At 43.7% G+C, this 23,958-nt stretch overlaps 1 protein-coding gene across 1 annotated transcript in view; it reads right to left on the bottom strand.

Moving 5' to 3' along the window:
• Window positions 1-23,958, bottom strand: part of LOC133458723 (epiplakin-like) — a 65,011-nt gene that overhangs the window by 32,983 nt on the left and 8,070 nt on the right. Inside the window, exons 2-14 of the mRNA XM_061738923.1 lie at window positions 21,185-21,278; window positions 20,216-20,337; window positions 19,876-20,044; window positions 13,883-14,008; window positions 13,729-13,788; window positions 13,490-13,657; window positions 11,014-11,118; window positions 10,801-10,896; window positions 9,392-9,517; window positions 8,351-8,503; window positions 7,227-7,381; window positions 5,115-5,241; window positions 4,567-4,753 (exon numbers count right to left, since the gene is read on the bottom strand). Coding sequence (XP_061594907.1) covers window positions 4,567-4,753; window positions 5,115-5,241; window positions 7,227-7,381; window positions 8,351-8,503; window positions 9,392-9,517; window positions 10,801-10,896; window positions 11,014-11,118; window positions 13,490-13,657; window positions 13,729-13,788; window positions 13,883-14,008; window positions 19,876-20,044; window positions 20,216-20,337; window positions 21,185-21,278 — 1,688 coding nt within the window. The remainder of the gene's footprint in view (window positions 1-4,566; window positions 4,754-5,114; window positions 5,242-7,226; window positions 7,382-8,350; window positions 8,504-9,391; window positions 9,518-10,800; window positions 10,897-11,013; window positions 11,119-13,489; window positions 13,658-13,728; window positions 13,789-13,882; window positions 14,009-19,875; window positions 20,045-20,215; window positions 20,338-21,184; window positions 21,279-23,958) is intronic.

The raw sequence follows: 23,958 nt of genomic DNA, 5'->3' as shown, positions 1-23,958 counted from the left end.
TTTGAATCTCAAATATTTTTTTCGCATTCAAACACTTTTTTTCTTTGATTGAAATCATTTTTTTTGATTGAATAATTAAGACACAAATCTACCTCCGTATGGTTCAAACTGCAACATGAAATTTGAAACTTTAAAAACAGAATGGTTAAAAAAGACAATAATCAGTATACTGATGTTGGGCTACCGCCCATGTGATTATGAAGTCATGTGTGATTATGGACTCATGGGGGATTATGAATTTATATGAACTCATATGAAATGTGTGATTATGTGAGCAGTCAGGCTTTGACCAGGCTACCAGGCTACCAGGCTACCAGGCCGGATTTCAGGCTACCAGGCCGGATTTCAGCCCTTCGACCGAAGCCACCCTAAAGTTTTACGACACCGTGGCCACACGGCTTGGAGCAACGGAAAAACCCCTGGACACAGAGCTCAGCCAGGATTTGCATATGTGGCCCCTTGGTGATAAGGGACCACACTCTTATTAGACAAGGACCCCAAGCTGCAGGAAGGAGCATGGACTTCCTGGGCGCAGCTATAAAAGAGAAGGCCCCCCTCTCTCGCTCTCCTTAACCTGTCCATCTAGTGACGTTATTTATGTCACTAGTATAATGTTTGGCTCAGACCTCTTCATGACAGGTGCCAGAGCATCTTCAAAACCAGCTGCCATGCAAAACATGGTTGCTGGTCCCGCTGGCCTCTCCTCAGAGGAGATGAATAACTTCCATAGTTATGAATGTAACGCTGGTGATAGGATACAGGAGTTGATCTCTTTAATTAAGAATTCTTCCAGAGAAGCATTCTTTTCAGATGTGCTTAGTTGCAAAACCCAGCTCTAGTCAGATAAGCTCAGCGTTGAGCAACGCCATGAACGGTCATGGATGCTCCGTCAGCAAGCACTTAGTCTTCATGAGAAGTCACTGGAACTCCTTGAACAGTCACTGGACTTCTGTAAAGGGTCCACTCAAAGCTCCAAGAAAAATGAGCTGCGCTGGGTTGAGAATAAGCATGTGAACCACCAGTCACAGCTCGAGTCACAAATTAGAGTAGATCAACTCTCCGGTGTCCCGATCACTAACAAACGTTTGCAGCAGTGTGATGAAAGGCGTGACCAATCTCACACGGGCCCACGGCCAGCAGGGGGCCAGAGAGAGGATCCAGCAGTTAACCAGCTTATCCCGTCTGAGCCCAGAGAGACAGCTAGTAGCCCAAACGCTACTGACACAGTTCCAGACCTTATCACTTGGGATGAAATTCAAGTGCAGCCACCCAGGTGCAAAGTGAGGAAAGGGGGGTCAGACTTAGAGGGTGCCCCCCCGTTCACCCTCAGGCCCACTGCTCTGCGTGTTAAAGATGAAGTACTGAGTCCGAAATGTGCTCAGCCTCACAATCTGAAGGCCGTGAATCCAAATTTCCAGGAACCTTTCCCTGCTGGACAAAAACTTGTGTCAGGTGGTTTAAACCCCCACCTTGACCTACCTGTTCCACACCATACGAGAACTAATTATTCTTCTCGGCACAGGGACCATTTGTATCAGGAATGTTCTGGTGGACCGGACGACCCTGGCCCGCCACATGGACCAGGCTTGCGTCTCCTTGACCTTGAGTCCCTGGCCAGTGACATAGAACACTTTGACCCGGATGATCCAGGCTCAAATATTGAGAATTATCTCGATGAGGTTCAGGATTGTCTCTGAGATTTACCTCATGCATCCTCTAGAGAAAAGGTCAACTTTCTTTGGAAAACCACAGCCAGGAGCATTGGTGCATTCATAAGATCCCTCCTACCTGAAACCAGAGACTGCTATGAAGCACTCTGTCAGGCTCTGCGAGAAGAGTATTCTTCTTACACTGACTGGGCCTCAGCTACTCTGGCTGCTTCTTCAATTAAGCACCAGAAGTCAGAATCCCCCAAAAATTATTACTGGCGTCTGAGAGCTGCGTTTTTCCAGGGATGAAACATTCCGGGTTTGGAGGAAGATCAGCATTTTAAGTTTCTCTTCCTTCATAACCTCCATGAAAGCGTGCGATGTAAGGTAACTCTTTACTGCAGCAAGAGGCGAATCCGCAGGTACGCACAGCTGGCGTGGGAAACACAGAGACGTCCCACTGTAGGTTCTGAGAACAGTCCACGGAGTGACAGCTTGGCATTTGAGGGCAGGGAGGTGCCCCACCCCGATGTTGACACCAGCCCAAGAGACGGCGCAGACGTCGTAGATCAGCAGGCCGGGGGGATGCCATATTTACCCTGTTGGCCAGAGCACTGAACCAGCTGCATGACCCGTCTGCCGCGGAATGACAACTTTCTGACCCAGAAGTGGAAACCCTCCACTCCTGAAAAGTGTATCTTGGTATTTTGGAGTATCTTGGGTATCTTGAATTGTTAGGGAAGTAAAACTCATGCCTACACTCACAATTTTATTTCATTTGTTCTGTTTGTTTTTCCGTGTCTAGCAATTAATCGCAGATTAACCTAACTAGCCTCCCTTCTTTTTATCTTTATCTAGCTCATTTTGCTAGTAATGACACTAAATTACTTAGTCAAATCATTTATCGTTTGAATATGTTTTATGTTTATTGTTATGTTTTATACCTTAGTCTCGTATAGCATAGCGTATTTCCGTGCCTCACCTCTGCCCAGACAAGCCTCCAACACTATGCTAACCTCTGAACTTTTAAGTACTGTACCCCTCTGCCAACCAAGACTGCATCACATGGACTGTTGCACCGTTGGTAGTTCCAACGACCGGACCCGGCATTCCAGTCGTCAGATCTAAAGGGGGAATGTTGGGCTACCGCCCTAATGTTGGTTGCTGGAACCTGTGTTTGGATTCCATTCTTCAATTATTATTCTGTAGAATAATTAATCTTGAGATTGATTTTGCTGTAGTTATCATTTTCCTGGTAACGACCAGGTGGTGTCCCGTCTTGATTAAAGGTGACCTATTATGAAAAACAGGTTTTTTCTTGTTTTAACATATATAAAGTGGTCTCCCCTCACCCTGCCAGCACAGGGGAGACAAAATACCATGAATTTCTGCAAGCTCTCTGACCCCCGCCGGACTGAGTCCCCAGTGTCACGTGGCCTTTTTTTGAGCCATTCTGAATCTGCGCCTATGGTGACGTCACCATAGGCGCTCATCTCCATAGGTTCAGCCTCCGCTGCTGAAACCACGCCCACAACCAGCTCTCTCCGCTGCTGGAGCGGCCCATCCTTCAGCCAGTCGGACGCGGCGCCACAGCGCTGCGGATCCGGGTTAAATCATCCAGGTTCCCGGGTGGTTTGGGAGCTGGGTCCTCGGGGGTCTGTCCCAGGCTGGACCAGCTTCACCCTTCGAGATTTTCAGGCAAATCTGTCGGTTTGATCCCCGGTAACGGGCGATGCGCCGCGGATGCGCTCCGGAGCGGATCTGTGCGCCCACCGTGGAGTTGCGGCGCCCGTCGCGCAGCATCCGCCGGGCAGATCCGGCTGAAATTCCGCTGGTCGGTCCCCGGGAGTCCCTGCTACCAGTCCAGGCCGGTTCCTGCGGTCCCGGCCGGTCGGAACCGGTCAGATTCCCCCGTTAAAGCCGCGGAGATGCGCGCTGATCCAGCAGCGCTGCTCCCGGGCGCCTGGCGTGGCTCCCGGGCCAGCGTTCAGACTCCGCCGGGCAGATCCGGCTTAAATAGTGCATAAATGTTATTTATATACAACTCATATTTTATTTTTTTAACAATAAAGTTTCCATTTGTGAAAATTCAGTGTTGTGATAATTTACAGGCTCGGGCTGCTCTGGCGGAGCAGGTTTATTCTCCTCCCCTGCTACACGTCATTCAGGGAGCCAATCAGCACAGAGCCTCATTATCATACCCCCCCCTTCCCTAAAAATGAGGCGCAGAAAAAGAGGTTAGAAGCGGTAAAACTAGTGACAGGGCCCACAGGCTGGATTTATGATTTATGTAGAAAAAACAAGCTTTAGATTGTTTTTAAGACATTCAAGGCCTGTTTAAAATATACATTAAATGGCATAATAGGTCTCCTTTAAGTCATTTTGATAATTCAATTTGATAAATAATCTACCCTATTAATTATTAATAATTGTTGAAGGACAATAATTAATAACTCTCTTGATAACTGAAACAGCATCTACTTGTGGCACAACACTGAAGTATATACTGAAGTTTGGAAAAAACTGTACATTTTTACACTATAACACATCACGTGCTATTGCTGCTGCTGCATGCATAGTAGTAACTGCATACACATTTGAACGCTGTTTTTAGTACCTTGATTAATTAGAAAGGTTAAGCTGCACATTAACCACTTGAGTGGCCGTCATTCTTGCTTAGAACAAAACTGCTATCTAAAGGATTTATTTTGCATTTCAAACAATTATACTTTTAAAAACAATCTTCTTTTTAAATTTAAGTGAGCATACTGTTTATTTATTCCTTTTTTATATCCTGATACATAAGACCTTGGGAATTCAAAGATGGGATGTTTCTTTCATATGACTGTGAAGTGTAAACCTGTGATGTGCAAGTAAGAAAAGGGAAGTGGTAAAAGTGTGTGTGATGAATACTGACTGTATCCCGGCAGATCCACCACCAGCTTGTCGTAGTGCGTCTGGGCTGCAGTGTACTGGCTCTCTATGCTCCTCTTGTCTTCATCAGCAAACATCTGGGAGCTGCGGCTGCACATTTTGAACTCCTCATAGTGAGTCTCCAGGTTCTTGATGATCTGTCGGTATTCCTCGGGACGCATCTTGGCCAACTGAACACACAAACACACACAAATAAATGCATGCATGTCATAGCAATAGCATGAAAGCATGTGCTGGATACTCAAGGACTGACGGACGGACGGTCAGACAGACGGTCAGACAGACAGACGGTCAGACAGACAGATAGACAGACAGACAGACAGACGGACGGACGGACGGGCGGTCAGACAGACGGTCAGACAGACAGACAGACGGTCAGACAGACAGACAGATGGACAGACAGACGGTCAGATAGAAATTGATGCATTTATTTTGACACAGCTGTTTGCCCCACATACTGACATTAACTTACATGAATTATTTCTATCTCTGACAACACAGACCAGTGACAGAGGTGAATGAATCCATTACCATTGAGATGGTGAGTGAGCTGACGTGTGTGATGTCCAGAAGGCAGTACTGCCAGGCGATGAGACTCTTGACATTGATGTACAGCTGGTTCCAGATAGTCAGGATGGCCTCGTAGTACTGCTCATTCCTTCACACAACACAGAGACATAAGTAAGACTTCTACTCACAGTTTAAACATGTTTGGTTTACGGATCATCAGCAAGTATGAGTACCCAAGGAAAATCAGTAGGGAGGTAAGTTTTGTCAGCTTGCTTGTTCAGGAGTGTGTGTTAACACAATGCCAAGGACAGACATCAACGGTTTTCTTAGAGAAGTAATTGTTGCTTCCCACCGACCTGATGAGGACTATAAGTATATATATGTCCAAACTATTTGGAGTCCATCATTCAACAGTGAAAAAGAGTATTTGCCACTGGAAAAGGTTTAAGATGGTTCTCAATTCGCTGGTGTAGATCCAGGTCACGATAACTCTCAAAGGCTTGAAACAAGGTAACTGGAAGAAAGAGAATCCAGTTGCCTTGTTTCAAGCTGTTGAGAGATCTCAGGAGTGGATGTTCTGGAAAGTTCACTCAATTGGTTAAAATGATTAGAGGAATTCTGACAAAAGAAAAAATACAACAAAGAAAAGAAACGCCAAAGAATTGCATCTGAATCTCTGTAGACCTCACTCCAGACCAATCTACTGTATCTGATTTAATGTTAGCATGATCATTGAGGAGCTTGATGGATAATTGACAGTTGTTAGGTCACCTGACCCAAAGTTGGATGCAAATCCATCATTGTCATCATCGCACAAGCTATTTCGCCTTTCACACGCATCAATTATGATTGAGGTTATAGCAACGAGAGTAGCTGTGAGTGGCTCAAACACTAATAAATAACCAACGAAACAAATTAATTTAACAAATGAATCACTTGGCCATTCCATTGCTGTTGAGGAAGAGAATGTTGCTGAGCGACTGCTGGTTCCAATCCCTCGTCTCTCTTCCAAGATGCTCCACAGACACTAAACGCAGTTTCTCCAAATATCGGACTGGCCTTGCTTTGTCTTTGTTTAGTAAAGACCTTGTTTGAGGTTTATTTTCCACGTCATTGATTTCCACCTAGTCGCTAGGCTACGTCCTGATCCCGCAGTTTTTTTTTTGGCCGCCAGCAGGAACCAAAACCAAACCGCCCGCTCCGGACCACAGGAGAGTTAAAACTGCTGCTCCCGCCAGATTTGCATTGGGACCTGGCGGGACCCGATCCCAACGCAGCCCTCTAATGTGAAGCATGGTGGAACGGGAGTGATGTTTGAGCTCGGACCCTAAACGGGAGTGATGTTTGAGCTGGGACCCTAAAGGGGAGTGATGTTTGAGCTGGGACCCTAAACGGGAGTGATGTTTGAGCTGGGACCCTAAAGGGGAGTGATGTTTGAGCTGGGACCCTAAACGGGAGTGATGTTTGAGCTGGGACCCTAAAGGGGAGTGATGTTTGAGCTGGGACCCTAAACGGGGGTGATGTTTGAGCTGGGACCCTAAAGGGGAGTGATGTTTGAGCTGGGACCCTAAACGGGAGTGATGTTTGAGCTGGGACCCTAAAGGGGAGTGATGTTTGAGCTGGGACCCTAAACGGGAGTGATGTTTGAGCTGGGACCCTAAACGGGGGTGATGTTTGAGCTGGGACCCTAAAGGGGAGTGATGTTTGAGCTGGGACCCTAAAGGGGAGTGATGTTTGAGCTGGGACCCTAAAGGGGAGTGATGTTTGAGCTGGGACCCTAAAGGGGAGTGATGTTTGAGCTGGGACCCTAAAGGGGAGTGATGTTTGAGCTGGGACCCTAAACGGGAGTGATGTTTGAGCTGGGACCCTAAAGGGGAGTGATGTTTGAGCTGGGACCCTAAAGGGGAGTGATGTTTGAGCTGGGACCCTAAAGGGGAGTGATGTTTGAGCTGGGACCCTAAACGGGAGTGATGTTTGAGCTGGGACCCTAAAGGGGAGTGATGTTTGAGCTGGGACCCTAAAGGGGAGTGATGTTTGAGCTCGGACCCTAAACGGGAGTGATGTTTGAGCTGGGACCCTAAACGGGAGTGATGTTTGATCCCGGACCCGAACCGGGCCGCTCCTGCTGCTTACTTGTTGGCGAGGCTGATGCTGAGCGGGTTGGGCGGTGGGATGATCAGGCACACGGACGGCACCAGCATGTCCAGCCCGCCGGGGCCCGTCACATGCCACTTACTGCGCTGGCTGTTGTCCTTCAGGATCGCCTCGTTGTCTTTACAGATCACTTTCTGCACAAGCAAACAAATATTTTATTTAGTGCTGTCAGGCGATCAAAAAAATGTATCTAATTAATTACAGGATTTATAATTAATTAATCTAATTAATCACATTTTAATCTCATATCTGCTAAAGGTCCCCAAATAAATAATTTGAATTCTAGGACATTGCAAGATTGCAGTGCATGACTAATCAATTGAATACACGAAGGCTGAGTGAATAGGCACTTAAACAGACTCAATTCAAAATTAAAACTAAAGCTGACTCAATACAGCGATTCAAGCACTAGTAGTTGTAACGTTTACAGTGGAACTTGTCCGGACATGTTTAGTGTTTAAATGATAATTCAGGATTGGAGCAGCTCCGCTGATAGGAACATTCTTTTTTACTAAATGTACAAATCACAGCGTTCTTGTTGATAGTCACGTCTTCTTTCTTTTTATACATAAACGAGTTGTGTTAGTTTGACTAGCAGCAGGAGGGAAGTCGTGACCTACAGGTCCCTCATTGGGCCAAATTTAAAATGCTCGCGCATTTTGCCACTCATAATTAATTGCGTTAATTTTCATAACGCGTTAATTAGCAGTGTAATCAAATTTATTTCACAATATGTTTATTTTAGACACACATACACTTAGCTTGCACCATTTTCAATTGAAGTATAAATAATTATATTAAATTAACCAATCAGGGAGGAAAAATAAAATAAATAAATTAAACAGAAATAAAGAAATAAAAATAAATAAAAAAAAAGATGATATTTTCCACAATATTTACAAGTTATTTTCAGGTAAATCTTGCACTTTCATCCCAGAGTTCAGCAAAGTTCTTTCGTTTTCCTTTAGCAATGTACGTTAGTACCAGTGTAATTAATTAATCTAATTAACGCTCTAAACGGACAGTCCTAATTTTATTAATAAAAAGACACAGACACAGCCCGCTATGAGTCTATAAAAGCCGTGACGCGTCAGAGAGCCGACCTGGTCTTGTTTGAAGTCGCACAGCGCCTTCACCACCAGGTTCTTGCTGCTCTTGTCCTCGGGGTTTCTGGGCTTCAGTCTCACGATGCTCCTGGACCGGCTCACCAGGTGCTGCACTTGCCGTTTGTGCTCCATAATCTTCTCCTTTTCCATCTGAAATGAACAAAAGTATATATATATATATATATATATATATATATATATATATATATATATATATATATATATATATATATATATATATATATATATATATATTAAATACCCCCCTCACACACATTAGTAGGACTTAGTTTTGAGTCCTTGACCATAATTGGTGAAAATTTGCCCCGCCCCTTCTTCTGATTGGTCGATATTTGATAGTCCGATAACTTTTGAATGGTTTGACATAGAGAGTCGTGTGTGGTGTCATCGGACTTAGTTTTTAGTCTTTCACCTTCATTGCTGAAAAATGCAGCAATGTACAAAAATGGGCAGAAGCCCCCCGTGACACTCCAAATTTCTGCGAGGAAATTTTCTAGTTATTATTATTATTATTATTATTATGAAGGTGTGGATAGAAGTCAGAGATTCTGTAACTCTGGGATCAACTGTATTGGAGATGAGTTTCATATTTTGTTTGAATGTAAAAATGTAAATATAATGAATCTCATACAAAAATATTTACCAAAGTATTATACAGACCATCTATGTTTAAATTGATTTTGTTACTACAATCCAATAAGTTAAATGTTATTTATGAATTAGGCACCTTTTTGAAGATTGTCCCTCCTCTGTTCAAATGATATTTATTTTGCCAAATTGAGTATTTTAATTGAACATGTACAGCCCGCCACTATAAATGTACAATCGTTTGTATTCTTGTGCTCCATGTGATCATGGTTGAGTTAAATAAATGATGATGATGAATTTCTTGCATGCAAAAGACCAAACCTCTGTATGGCTTTAAAACGCTGAGATGTGACATTTGCTAGCCGTGGTTTGGACCTGATCCTGCACATAAATGTAATGAAACCGTGTCGTTGCTGTGAGAGTAAATACCTCCAGGCCCGTGAGCAGCTCCTTCAGGTCCTCCAGCAACGTGTTCTTGTCACAGGTGAACATTTTGCGAACCGTCTCATGTTCCTTTTGCAGGGCGCTGTACGTTTCATTAGCCTCCTTGAAGAACTATTTAAAACACATAAGACACAATTAATCTCAGGAAGAGACTTCAAACACCAAGAAGTTGGATACAAAACAACTGATTGATACACTGAAACAACATTTTAAAAACATGTAATAAGTAGTGTTGCACCGAAATGAAAATTTGTGGCCGAAACTGAAAATAATAATAATAAACACTTGGCCAAATACCGATTAATACGGAACAATGGTTCTTTGCAATCTTTCATTTATTTTGCCAATTTTTTTCACCATTGCATAAATCAAATAAATGTGCAGTGAAATACCCGCCAGTCACAGTTTGTCTTACTTTACTTATTGTATTTTTCCCCCTTTAATCCTTTTTCATTTTCTCCCGTTCAAACCAGTTAATCGGGTCGTGGTGGGGCTGATCTCTGAATCTGAAGCCTTGTATAATAATTGTAAAAATCTGGGTTATTTTCTTGAAGGATCCCGTCATATCAGACAGTGAGTTTTTTCCACCGCATCGGTACTTTTCTCTGCTGTGCGTCCCGTCACCGTCTCCATCACTAAGCGGTTGTTAGGGTTTGACACACCCTTCCTCCACCAGAGGGCACCAAAGCCTGGTCAGGCTTGGCCAGAGCAGCTGATCCCAATCACCGTCCCCACACCTGACACCACTCAGCCTCGTCACCCAGCCTGCTCTTAAACCTTCCTCCCACAAGCTGCAGTGTTGGATGATTCTCCAGCTCAAAGCCCCGTACTCTGCCTGTTTTCCTGGTCTTCCCTAGTTTCCCGTTCGTGGACCTTTCCCTTCCTGGGTCCTTTGGATTACTTTTTCCAGCTGTGAGTTTCCGTGGTCTGCACCTTTTGTTGGACTTTCCAGCCGCGTTTTTATGGTCTGTGATTTTGTGTTTGTCTTCCTTCCCTCCTGTGGAGCGCCTTTTATTAATAAACTTTGTTATACCTGAACCTTGCTCGTGTTGTCCTGCATTTGGGTCCGCCCTCCTTCCATCGAGCCTAACAGCGGTTTCCCAAATCCAACTCTGGATCATTTCTCCTCTGCTTTTTCCCACAACCAAGTAATGATCTGACAGGCTGACATGTTTGCTAAATTTAACACCGCTTGCCCCTCACTAGCTGTTTGATTGCGCTATCACACGCCGTTATTAATTATTCTGTTTTTTCCCCACTTATTCCACCGAACACCGAAAGTGTTTTCTTTTTTTGCTATTTTCGGCCGAACAATTTCGGTTACCGAACATTCGGTGCACCACTAGTAATAAGTGAGATGTGACGTTGTCTCCGTTCAGGTTTATCTACGTTACCAGGCTGTAGGCGCCGTTCTCCTTCATGTGAGAATCGATGCATTTGGTGATTTGAAGAAGCCAACTCCACTGTGTCTGCAGAGTGTCCTTGTAGGCCTGAAAGAGTCCACAAGCAGCGGCAGTTAAACATAGACGGTTACACGAAGGCTGGGACGGACGGACGTGAGTCCGACAGTTACACGAAGGCTGGGACGGACGGACGTGCGTCCACACCTCGATCTTGTCCGACGCCGGGTGGTTGTTCTTCAGGAGCCCGTCCACTTTGGTCAGCAGCTTGTACAGCTCCTTCTCTTTGTCCTCCAGCGCGCTCATCAGTTTCTGTTACACAAGCGGAGGTTTGTAATTACAGGGGACACAGAAAAACATCCACATGCAGTTGGAGGGGCCGTTTTAACATTTAATGGCTAAGTTTGACTATCCGGAATGAACATTGCAGATTTCTACAACTGCATTGTGACTCTAGTCGTAATTACATTGTGACTGGTCAGAATTGCAATTCTAGATTTCTATCACGTCACTTTGACTAGTCAAAACTCTAATTCAAGATATCTGTAATTACATTTTGAATACGCAGAATGGAAGTTAAATATATCTCCATTTTAAGATTTCTCTAATTAAAATTAATTTCAAGATATCTATAACTTGATAATAGATATCTACAATTAAATTATGACTATCCATAATTCCAGTTTGAGATATCTACAACTTTGTTCTGACGAGTCAAAACTTAATTTAAGATATCTAAAAAGGACGATGTAGATATGTTGAATTGAGGGGAATTAAAAATATCTTGAACTGGAATTATGAGTAGTCAGAATTAGATTGTAGATATCGTAATTCAAATCTGTAATTAGAAACCCCACACACATGAATGGCAGAATGACATTGTGGAAATCTGAAATGACAATTGTGGACAGGAAGAATGGAATCGTGGATATCTGCAATTCTGTTTTTGAGCAGGAAGAATGGAATCGTGGATATCTGCAACACGTATCCAGTCTAGCTGTTAAACGTTAAAACGGCTCGCCAGACTCTGGCGACGCCTCAAGATGCAGTTGGAAGGGAAGAAAAAGTGGATGACTGGATGCGGCTGTCACAATCTAATGGCTCCCATATGAGACGCAGATTAACCGCATAAAAGAGATTAGTGTCAGTTAAAGTTACCAGAGATGCCAAGAATGTTAATCGATTCAAATGAAACTCCTAAAAAGGGAAGGATTTCTGCAGATGCTCAGCGATGTTAAGAAACCCGAGATCCTGGATTAACTACCAAACGAGCCCTTAGTGCAGGTTACCAGGGTTTGGGAACAATTCACTACAACAATCAGTTCATTCATTTTCAACGATGTTCCTCTTCTGCCAAGGAAATACTAATACTTTTAGTTTTAACTCTGACGTCCCCCTCCCCTTTATAATCAACAAATTAAGCATAAATCATGTTTGATCTTTATTTACTGGTCACGAGAGATTACCGGTGGCTCTAGTAGCCTGCAAACATTCCTCTATTCCTCTCATAAACACTCACAAAACCAGATTCTCTTTGTTTCATGTCAAAGAGGCTTTGGGCAAAAGGATAAGAGCATAAAACCGTCCATTACATTTTTTATCATTCCGACTATAACCAATACTTCCCTTTCCTTGATTGTGTCCTTCACTCCGACCTAAAGGATGTTCATACACGTTCTAATGAGAAGGATATCGTTACGGAACTTTACACAGTGATATCATTTGGCATTACAACAGTCTGATTTAGCTGACTGTATTTTTCTCTCAGCCACCTCTTTGCCACCTCATAAATGTGTTACCGTTTACTCAGACGTCCAGTTTCTGTGGGATTCAGTCCCTCCATTGGTTAATGTTGTTGGTGTTTTTAATGTGCCGTCTGTCGTCTGCATTGTGGCCTTTTACCCCGAGACCAATTTCTAATTAAAGCTGTAAGCAGCCATGAACGGGCACTTGTGCGTGCAATTTCCACCAATAACGGTCAAGGACTCAAAACTAAGTCCGATGACACCACCATGACTCTCTATGTCAAACCATTCAAAAATTATGGCAGAAAGTAGGAACTATCACATATGGACCAATCAGATGAAGGGTGGGCGCGCTTTTTGGCGTCTAGCGTCGCCACAGTAACGCTTTTGACTGAGAAAAGTAATGCGCGTAATCGCAGGATGGAGACGCACATTTTGATGTATAACACACCTGGGTGCACGTTACGGTTCGGGCTGAATTAACTGCCGAAGGAATGGCAGAAATTTCGCCCAAAATGACACAATTCATTCAAAATGTCCGACTTCCTGTTGGGTTTGGGCCATGGCTCCAAGAGACTTTTCTGTCAATTAAGTTGTGACATGATACAGGTGTGTAGTGATTTTCGTGCATGTACGTCAAACCGTATTGTGGGGCTTGAGGAACAAAGTTTTCTAGGGGGCGCTGTTGAGCCGTTAGGCCACGCCCATTAATACAAACCATTAAATATCACATTTTTCACCAGGCCTGGCTTGGTGCAAAATTTGGTGACTTTTGGGGCACGTTTAGGGGGAAAAAAGACCCTCCTTTCGTCGGAAATAAAGAAATAAAAAACAAGAAACAAAATCATTCTTACAGACACAACAGGGCCTTGGCACTGTCAGTGCTCGGGCCCTAACTAACCGACCCTTGAACCTTGAGGCGTGTTGGTTCCACTCACCGAGTAGCTCTCCTGCTTCCGGGGGATGTACTGGTCGATGTTCTTGTCCCCCCAGTCGAACACCAGCTCCTCCTCCTCGCGGTCGTTCACCCACATGATCTCCCGGGAGATTTCCTGCAGGATTTCCACCAGGTCTCGCAGATGCTCGATCCGGGACACCGACATCCTCTGGAAACAGAACCAGTGAGTCTCAGCGAAACCAGAACACGGGCGGCGCTGAGCGACCGGAGCTTCCTCACCTGCAGGTTGTCGTATTCCTGCTCCAGCGTGTGCTTCCCCGACTTGTCTCCTCTCTTCATCTGAAACACCAGGGACAGTTAGGGTCGCCACCTTTCAGAAATAGAAGTAAGAGATTGATTTCAGCCGCGCAGGCGCGGTGGCGGCCGAACCCACCAGCTCGTCCCGGGCCCGGTCCATCTCGCTGCTCCTCTGGATGGAGCTGTGGTATTTCTGGTGGCTGATCAGCTGCTGGTCCACGGCCCCGGGGTCGTCTCCCCACGCAGCCGTCTCCACCAGGCGCTGGAACAGAGAGAGAGATCAGAACCACCGGGAAAACACCGGGAAAAACACCGGGAAAACACCGGGAAAAACACAAGGAAAAACACAAGGAACAAAAACCAGCAGCAAAAACACAGTAAACACGAGGAACAGAGCGCTCACCTCAAAACAGTGGCGTAGCCACGGGTGTGCCAGGGTGTGCCAGTGCCACCCAAAGAGACAGCTGGCACACCCAAAAATTTGATGCATTTTTTTTTGTTTTTTTGGTATAGTCTTCTAAATATAGGTTAATCTAGGCTATTAGTATGTAATCATGATGTTCAAAATAAAAAATCTTATTTTTGCATGTAAAACCCCCGTCAGGCGATGTGTCGCGGCAGCTGGACTGTTAAACCTAAATTATGGTTCCGCGTTAAATCGACGGCGTAGCCTACGGCGTAGGGTACGCGTCGACGCACAACGTATGGTGTGAGTCGCCGCGTACCCTACGCCGTAGGCTCTGCGTCTCTAACGCGGAACCATAAATCAGCCTTCAGACAACTCATCAAACGGAAGGTGGATGGCGGACACGAGTTCCCGTCCATTATTGAAGTCTTAGACTCCTGCGACAAAGATGTTTTATCCAAGATTAACTGTTTGCATCGTATTCTGATAGCATTGCCTGTTACAAGTTGCTCCGTGGAGCCTTTTTTTAGTCGTCAACAGGACCAGAGCCGTCAGAGCAACGACGCTCACAGAGAGACTGAGGAGCCTCTCGTTGCTCATGTTTGAAAAAGATTTGAAGTGTGCATTTTCTGTATTTAACATCGTTTGTGTGTAATGTATATGATTAAACATAAAAGGCAGCACGTCATTGATTAGGCCCCTCTGCTCCTTCACCCGCCCCCCCCTCTCTCCTCCCCGACACACACACTAGTATGAGGCTGCAGCTCCAATGCGCGCCCCCGCGAGCACGCGCAGCAGCGCGAGTGTTTTGGATTGACGGTAACTTTATGGAGAGGTAGAAAAGAAGAAGAGAGGAAGAGAGAGAAAGAATCAGGACAGGCAGGGGAAGCCAACAGGTTGGTCTAATATTAGGTGGAAGTGTAGGAAGAGCCACTTGGTAGGCTACTAAGTGATTAATATCTAAATATGATTGATATGGAAAGATTGCATAAGCAAGATTTGCAATTTATTCAAAGCTATTAAAAATGCTTGTTGCACAAAAACCTAGATGCCCAGTATGGTTTGAATTTATGCGGACCAACCTGTCCTTTTGGGAAAATTATATTATTTTATTTTATTATTTTATAATAAAACCATCAGGCCAACCTTAAGCCAAATAGTTGTGTTCATCCTCTGGTTAAATAGCTTTGTTGATCATGCGTAATGTGGATACGTTATGGCTCTGAGTGCATGATTGAGTGTTATATTTCACTATGTTTGCTTCATTGGGCGGCTATGTGTGTGTGTGGTTATGTTTTTGTGATGTTTTTTTTAGGACATGCATAAAGTGTGGTTATTATATTACTTATTATTATATTATATATATTATTATACTTATTATATATTGAGAGCACACACAACATGTGGATATGTTTTGCACTGTTAATAATGTTGGATATACATGCTTTTGAATGTTTGTGGAGGTGTAACGTCTAGTTTTGTTGAAAAAAAATTTGGCACACCCAGTCTTTGCTGGTGCACACCCAAACCTCTTTTCTGGCTACGCCACTGCCTCAAAACCAGCAGGAAAGCTGCTGTATTACATTATATTATATATATCATATTATTATATTAACCTTTTTTCTGCACATTGCACTTTAAACTGCAGCCGCTCTTTCAGAATGTCATAACTTGCTGTTATTCTCTTGTACAGTTCACTTTAATTGCAGCTTTATTCTTAGCTGTTTAACTTTCTGCTATACTTGTCTTGCACATTGCACTTTTAAACGGATTTGTATTCTTTTTCTTTTATCTCCTTTTTTGGGGGTAATTTTCTGGTTATTTTGTTGTTGTATTGATCCACTGCTGTCCCTGGTGGAGACGTGTTAATGTATAGTTGATTGTTTTATGTTGTATTGTTGTGGCCGTTGTGGCAACCAAGTTTCCCCTTTGGGGATCATTAAAGTTGAATCCTATCTTAACCTTTCCGAAAAACACAGTAAACACGGGGAACAGAGAGTTCTTCCCAAAACCAGCAGGAAAACCAGCAGGAAAAACAGAGTAAACACGGGGAACAGAAAGTTCTGGCACCAGCAGTAATAAACCTGTGAACTTCACCAAACCACAACCACAAATGTGATTTATGAGCCGGTTCTACCGACGAACGTCAGGAATCAGCGATCCGTTCAGAACAACTTCACTCCAGCGGGAATGCTGAGCCGCATTTAGTAATAAAGCTGCATTTTGTAATAAACTACCCCAACACATTTTGTAATAAATTTTGCTGCATTATGTAATGAGTTATTACATTTTGAGAAGATTTTTATTCTTTTTTATTCTCTAGAAAATGTAATAACATGGTGCATTCTGTAATAACAATTGTACAGCATAGTTAATTTGTTTCTTATTGGCCTATATAATTCCAAACTTCAAATAGGAAACTAAAGTTATATTTGGAGTTTTATACGTAGATTTATTGGCTACAAAGCTCTGAGGGAAATGGCATAAAAAACAACAAAAGTCCCTCTTGTATAAATTCATTGTTAAACAAACAACAATAATAGGTTTTATTACATAATGCACCATTTTATTACATTTCCTAGAAAATAAAAACGTTGCAAGTGCATTTTATAATAACCTTCTCAAAATGCAAAAACTTACAAAATTACATAATTACAAAATGCGGCTCAACAGGGTCTTTTACTCAAAATGTACATTTTTTTTTTACTTTTTAAGACCGTAAAGTCAAGTGAAGTTTATTCATAAAGCACTTTAACAGCTTTAACTGTTCAGACTCCCAACCGGAGCTTTTATTCACGTTTTAACTTCTTCTCCAAAGCTCGAGGAAAAACATCCTGGCCGAGGGAAAGAAAAGCTGAACAAGACCGAGCAGGAACGCCGTCGGAACGGCGTCTCCTCCCTTCATTCCTGGAGGATGAAAGTCACGCTGCCGTTCAGGAAAATACTTTATAAAATACTTTCTGGCAACGTCACTTTTTTCTTTTCTTTTTTTTTCACCTCGACTACAGATTTATTTGCAGCCTCGTCGTCCCAGTAGAAACCCGGGTTTATAAAAGTATTTAAAAGGATCCCCATTAGCTGACGCCAAAGCTCGTCTTCCTGGGGTCCAGACAATAGAATACTAAATGAAACATACAATCTCAATTCATAAAGTTCATTAAAAAAATAATAATAATAATAATTAAAGCTGCAGCAGCGATGAACGGATGAACGGGCCCTCGCTCGTGCAACTTTCACCAATGAAGGTCAAGTACTCAAAACTAAGTCTGATGACACCACCCACGAGTCTTTATGTCAAACCGTTCAAAAGTTATGGCAGAAATAGGATCTATCAAATATGGACCAATCAGCAGTATCACTTCCTGTTTGACACAGCGCCGCGGCCACGCCATTTCACGAAAACTCAGGATTTTGATAACTTTTCATGGTTAACGTCTTTTGAGTCTCCTTAGTGAGTTTTATGTCAAACAGACGATCCTGCTAGGAGGAGTTCGTTAAAGTACGACACGTGAAAATGGCAGAAATTTCTCCAAAATTACACAATTAATTCAAAATGTCCGACTTCCTGTTGGGTTTGGGCCATGGCGCCAAGAGACTTTTCTTTAAGTTGTGACATGATACAGGTGTGTAGCGATTTTCGTGCATGTACGTCAAACCGTATTGTGGGGACGAGGATAACGAGGATAAAAACTCCTACAGATACAATAGGGCCCTAACACTGTCAGTGCTCGGGCCCTAATAACGAAAAATATCATGAAATCATATATAATTTGATGTATTGATCTCACTCAATCAGATACGCTATATGATGTTAAGGTGACGACAACAAATACGTTCTTAGTCTTGGTTTCAGATCAGCCTGTTCTGATGTTTGAATCACCTGGAAGAGTTTTAATATGAACTGATGTTTAAAGTCCTGGCATCTGCAGAGAGTCAGACTTAGGAACATAATCCACCACTACTCACCCCTCTGGGTTATATGAGGGAATATCTGAACATAATCCACCACTACTCGCCCCTCTGGGTTATATGAAGGAATATCTGAACATAATTCACCACTACTCACCCCTCTGGGTTATATGAAGGAATATCTGAACAATACGTTCTATTATTACAGAGAAATGTAGGAGTCTGAGTGTTAATAATTCTATGGAAACATGTCAGTACATTAGTATTTATCCTCAACCCTCGGCCAGGAGAGACGGTCATGTGTTTCTGCAGCACTTGTTCCTGGAGAAACAACCACAACAACCAGAACCAGAACCACCAGAACCAGAACCACCAGAACCAGAACCAGAACCAGAACCAGAACAACCAGAACCAGAACAACCAGAACAACCAGAACAACCAGAACAACCACAACAACCACAACAACCACAACAACCACAACAACCAGAAAAAGTCCTTGTTTGGAGTCACTGGTATTTTTGTTAGACGGTTGGATGCAGCAGAACCAAACAGAACAGTAACCTAATCACACAAAACCAGGTTCAGGTGAGAATGTGGTCAGGTGAACGGGGCTGGTACCCGCTAACCCACTAACTCACAACTGTACATTATATCATTGGATTGGACATTTTACCATCTCCCTCCTCACACTGCAGTATGTATATGTGTATATGCTGTACATTGTGTATATTTCACTGTATAAGCACTTCTGGTTAGATGCTAACTGCATTCCGTTGCCCTGTACTTTTGACATTTGCAATGACAATAAAGTTGAATCTAATCTAGGCCACGTTTCCACAGAGCCTGGTATTTACAAAAACGGATATTTCCCCCTCTACGTTTATAAAAATCCCATCATTTCCAGGAACCTGCATAAATATCTGTTTGTGGCAGGGTGGAGGAGGTGCAGCCACTCAGGCTGACAGGACACAGGTGTGGCCCGTCAACCTCTCCACCCTGCCAGCCTTATAAGGGTCAGACTGAAGCTGAAGCTGCTGAGTGATGCTGTGCTTGTGCACGTGTGGGTGTTTGCTTCTGGCGAAATAAAAGGCTGGCAGGGTGGAGAGGCTGACGGGCCACACCTGTGTCCTGTCAGCCTGGGTGGCTGCAGCTCCTCCACCCTGCCACGCTGTTAAGATACATAGTATTTACAAAAACAGATATTTCCCCCTCTACGTTTATAAAAATCCCATCATTTCCAGGAACCTGCATAAATATCTGTTAAGGTGCTATGAGCAGCCAAACCTACAGGGGGCAGTGTAACGAGAAGATAAAGTCATGCTAGCCAATCAGAATCCTGGAAAAAAACATCAACAAATGACACGAGTAACTTCCAGTTACTTCCAAGATGAACCAGAGTCTTTGGTTTGGAGTGACAGAGAAGTGGAGTTACTTTTAAGTGTGACGTTAGAATATAAAACAGGTAAAATACAAGAAAATATTGACAGTTACAAACTAATTGTAACCACAGGTGTCACTCATGACGCTGGTGACGTTTCTGTAGAAATAATGTGACGTTCTGAAGCCTAAATGTCCGTTTCTCTCCGTTTACAAGCAAAATGATGGTTTTTGGAGACTTTGAGCTTCATTTTCCTGTAAACGAACGAACAAAACGCATGAAAACACCAGCGTTTTTGCTCCGTGGAAACGGGGTCCTAATCTACTCTACTCTACTCTACTCTACTCTACTCTACTCTACTCTACTCTACTCTACTCTACTCTACTCTGATCTAATCTAATCTAATCTAAAGCGTGTTTGGGGGCTGGTTCCTCACCTTCTGTTGGCTGATCCAGCCCATGGCGTCGGTGAAGCTCCGGGGCGTCTCGTCCCAGCCGCCGCCACCGCTGCTCCCGCGGGTGCTCCTGCGCCGCTGCACGCTGCCCCCCGTCATGGCCGTCATGGCCATGTGGACGTCCTTCAGCTGCTCGCTGCACAGCCGCACGCTGCAGATGGAAATGTAAAGGTAAATTTACTTTTATGTACTTCTAGTTTACTACTTCCTGGTTTAAGTGCAGGAAGTTCTGCTTGATGTCAGCAACATGCTAGCAGGGAACGCCGTGCATCAGATCAGGAATGTTAGCGAGCTGCAGCCGCAGCGCTGGGACGCCCCTCACCTCCTCAGGATGCCGTCGTTGGGCTGGCCCACGTGGCTCAGCTCGGCCGCACACATCCTCAACTTCTCCAGGCCGTCCCGGGCCTGGCCCAGGTAGAACTCCACCTCGCTCGGGTCGCCGCCCTGCAACACGACCGGAATTCAGACACAAAACAAGTGCAGCCCGACTGGAAAAGACTTTTATTTTGGTACATGTGCCTGGCGTCATGGCGTCACGCCGATACTTCCGCCAACACCTGTATAAGCGCAGTGTGACTCCCTGTAAGCCCTGCTGCAGGATGGGGGGGGGAGCACGCTGGGGAATTGTTTGTTGAAGCGTTTAAATGCCGACCCGTGTTGCTGATTAAATCCTGAAATTGGCCAGGGTTGATGGTGAGCTAGAGTCCTAGCCTGGTCCTGTTTTTATTCAGTATGATGGTGAACTAGAGTCCTAGCCTGGGCACAAAGCCTGAGGATTGTGCCAGGAAGAACCTACTGAAGCTCCACTGCTCTGGTCGGGCTGCTAGGAGGCTCCATTGTGCAGCCGCGTCTCTCCCCAACTATTACCACACCTGCACGGCCTACACCTTCATTTTTTACATACTCACCCCCTAACACGGACTTTTTTTTCCCTCTTGGACATTCGAACACACTAGTGATACACACTAGTGATACACACTAGTGTGTATCACTAGTGAGGGACTAGCGGGACTAACCTGGTTAAATAAAGGCTAAATAAATTCTAAAAAGCAGAAACAGACTCGTTTTGAGTTCTGGTTGTGGTCGGAGGGGGAGGAAGTTCTGGTTCTGGTTCTGTTTTGGTCCTGGTTCTGGTTCTGGATCTGGTTCTGGATCTGGTTCTGGATCTGGATCTGGATCTGGATCTGGTTCTGGTTCTGGATCTGGTCCTGGTTCTGGATCTGGATCTGGTCCTGGTTCTGGTTCTGGATCTGGATCTGGTTCTGGTTCTGGTTCTGGTTGTGGAACTCACCGACTGCAGCGTGACGTCGGCTCTCTTCAGGTTGTCGGTGACCTGGCCCTGCAGGCCGGCGGCGCGCTGGTTGATGGCGTTGAAGGACGAGCCGCTGCAGGAGAAACAGAGATGTTTTTATTCAGGATCCCCGTTAGCATTAGCATTAGCGTTAGCAACAGCTATTCTTCCTGGGGTCGGACACACACACAACACACACATGAACACTTAAATAACAGACATACATCATGCAGGACAAACAAAACAATAATAGACACAACTCCCTTAGTCACAAACACAGAGGATAAAACTAAATCATTCTCAGACTTACAGGACTGTCTCCGAACATTAGAATATTGTGATAAAGTTCTGTATTTTCTGTAATGCAATTAAAAAAACAAAAATGTCAAACATTCTGGATTCATTACAAATCAACTGAAATATTGCAAGCCTTTTATTATTTTAATATTGCTGATCATGAGTTATTGTGACACCGTTGTGACCTGAAACTCCAGCTTCCTCCCCCTGCAGGGCTGATACGTTGGAACTGGTTTCAACAAACACTTGAACCACGGGAATGCCACATGATGAAGTTCCTGACTGACTGATATGTTAATACCAACTCCATATGATGAAGTTCCTGACTGACTGATATGTTAATACCAACTCCATATGATGAAGTTCCTGACTGACTGATATGTTAATACCAACTCCATATGATGAAGTTCCTGACTGACTGATATGTTAATACCAACTCCATATGATGAAGTTCCTGACTGACTGATATGTTAATACTCATTCGGCCACAGACTTGAACCACGAGAACTCCCTATGGGGTAATTTACAACTGAATGATATTCATGCCGAATGCCCGATAACGGCATTTGGCCACAGATCACATCTGACTGTAAATACCCTTTAATACCCTTGCGTTTTGTCTTTCACCTTTGGTTTGTTGATTCTTGACTTTTGTGCTCTGAACTTACTGTATAAAAGTCCTGTTGTCAAACCATTCGTGGTCAGCACACCAACCCAGACACGCTCTGTAGGTCTGCTCACCGCCGGCTACTGAATAAAACTCTCTACACCACAGACTAAAACTCTCTACACCACAGACTAAAACTCTCTACACCACAGACTAAAACTCTCTACACCACAGACTAAAACTCTCTACACCACAGACTAAAACTCTCTACACCACAGACTAAAACTCTCTACACCACAGACTAAAACTCTCTACACCACAGACTAAAACTCTCTACACCACAGCGGACTAAAACTCGGACTTCTGAACTGGATTTTTTATTATTCCTCAACACTGATTATGGCTTACAGTTTAAGATTAAGATTCCCAGAATATTCTAATTTTTTTAGATAGGATATTTGAGTTTTCTTAAGCTGTAAGCCATGATAACCAGCCTAGATACTTCTGCTGCTCAGAGTCAATGCATCAACACAGTTGTGCAGTCGCTTCACAAACGTCGGCATCAAAATAGAGAAATAGAACTAAAAAAACTGAACTGAGGTAGAAAAGAAAACTTTTCTCTAAAGTGAGACACACACATCTCTGGCCAGAGAGAGACAGGATTTTTGTTCAGAAATATCAAACAAGTCCTGAACCTTTAGGGAAAGCTGTGTGTGAACTCTGATGGGATGGACATGAACACGAATGGATCAACAGTTGTTTATTTATTCATTTATTCCGGATCCCCATCAGTCGTCACGGCAGTGGAGACTATTCTTCCTGGAGTCCAACATTAACACATAAAACAATAAAATACAATCCTTACAATTAAAACATAACTAAATCTAAACTAAACTGATCTGAGATGTGATGGAATTCAACCCTTAAATTGTTGAAACCAGCCAGAACCAAACAACCAAAATATTACACTCAGAATTTCAGAATAAACCAAGAATTTCAGAATAAACCAATTAACTAAAACTGACTTCCTTGCTAAGTTCTGCTTTTCTTAATTTATTTTTGAATCTAGCTTTATTGTTGATCATCGTTGACCTAAACCAAGTGAGAATAAAGAATAAAGAATAAAGAATAAAGACGGTCGGTAACTCAGAGACATTCCAGCGGAGCTCCGCAAATTTGTTCAGCATGTGAGTTAAATAACTCCTGGGTGTGTCACACACACACACACACACACACACACACACACACACACACACACACACACACACACACACACACACACACACACACACACACACACACACACACACACACACACACACACACAGCTCAGATCCACTTCAGCATTTCATTTGGAGTTTCGATGCTAATTCAGCTATTTCCACTAGTTCCCACAGCTGAGCTGCTGAATCATTGACTACGTTTACATGCAGTCAAAATTCTGGTTATTGCTAATATTCCGGTTATAAACACAGAGAAACCAAGACCAGGAGGAGACTAATCACTTCATAAATGTAATGAAGGATATGAACATTTCTGCATTTGTAGACGGTAGAAAGTACCGGGATAGAAGATTTACAAGAAGGAGAGAGAAAAGTTGAAGCAGCATTTGTTTTGAATTTGGATACAGGAAGAAGAAGCAGAAATGACGGGAATGATGTTCTCCGTGCGTCGCTGGTTTGATCCAGATAAATTATTAATCACCATGGATACAGGGATAACCCTGTTAGCTCAGCATGGAAACACATTATTCCCAATGTTTCAGGAACCGGAATATTGACCGTAACCCCAATTTTGACTGATGGAAACGTAGTCAGTATCCTTCAATCAGCTCCTTGAGTCGAGCCTTGCACTAGCCCACACTTGATTG

This window comes from Cololabis saira, chromosome 13 (assembly GCF_033807715.1).
Source record: "Cololabis saira isolate AMF1-May2022 chromosome 13, fColSai1.1, whole genome shotgun sequence".
Lineage (NCBI taxonomy): Eukaryota > Metazoa > Chordata > Actinopteri > Beloniformes > Belonidae > Cololabis > Cololabis saira.
Note: the sequence above shows the minus strand (reverse complement) of the source record. Positions and strands in the feature narration are given on the sequence as shown.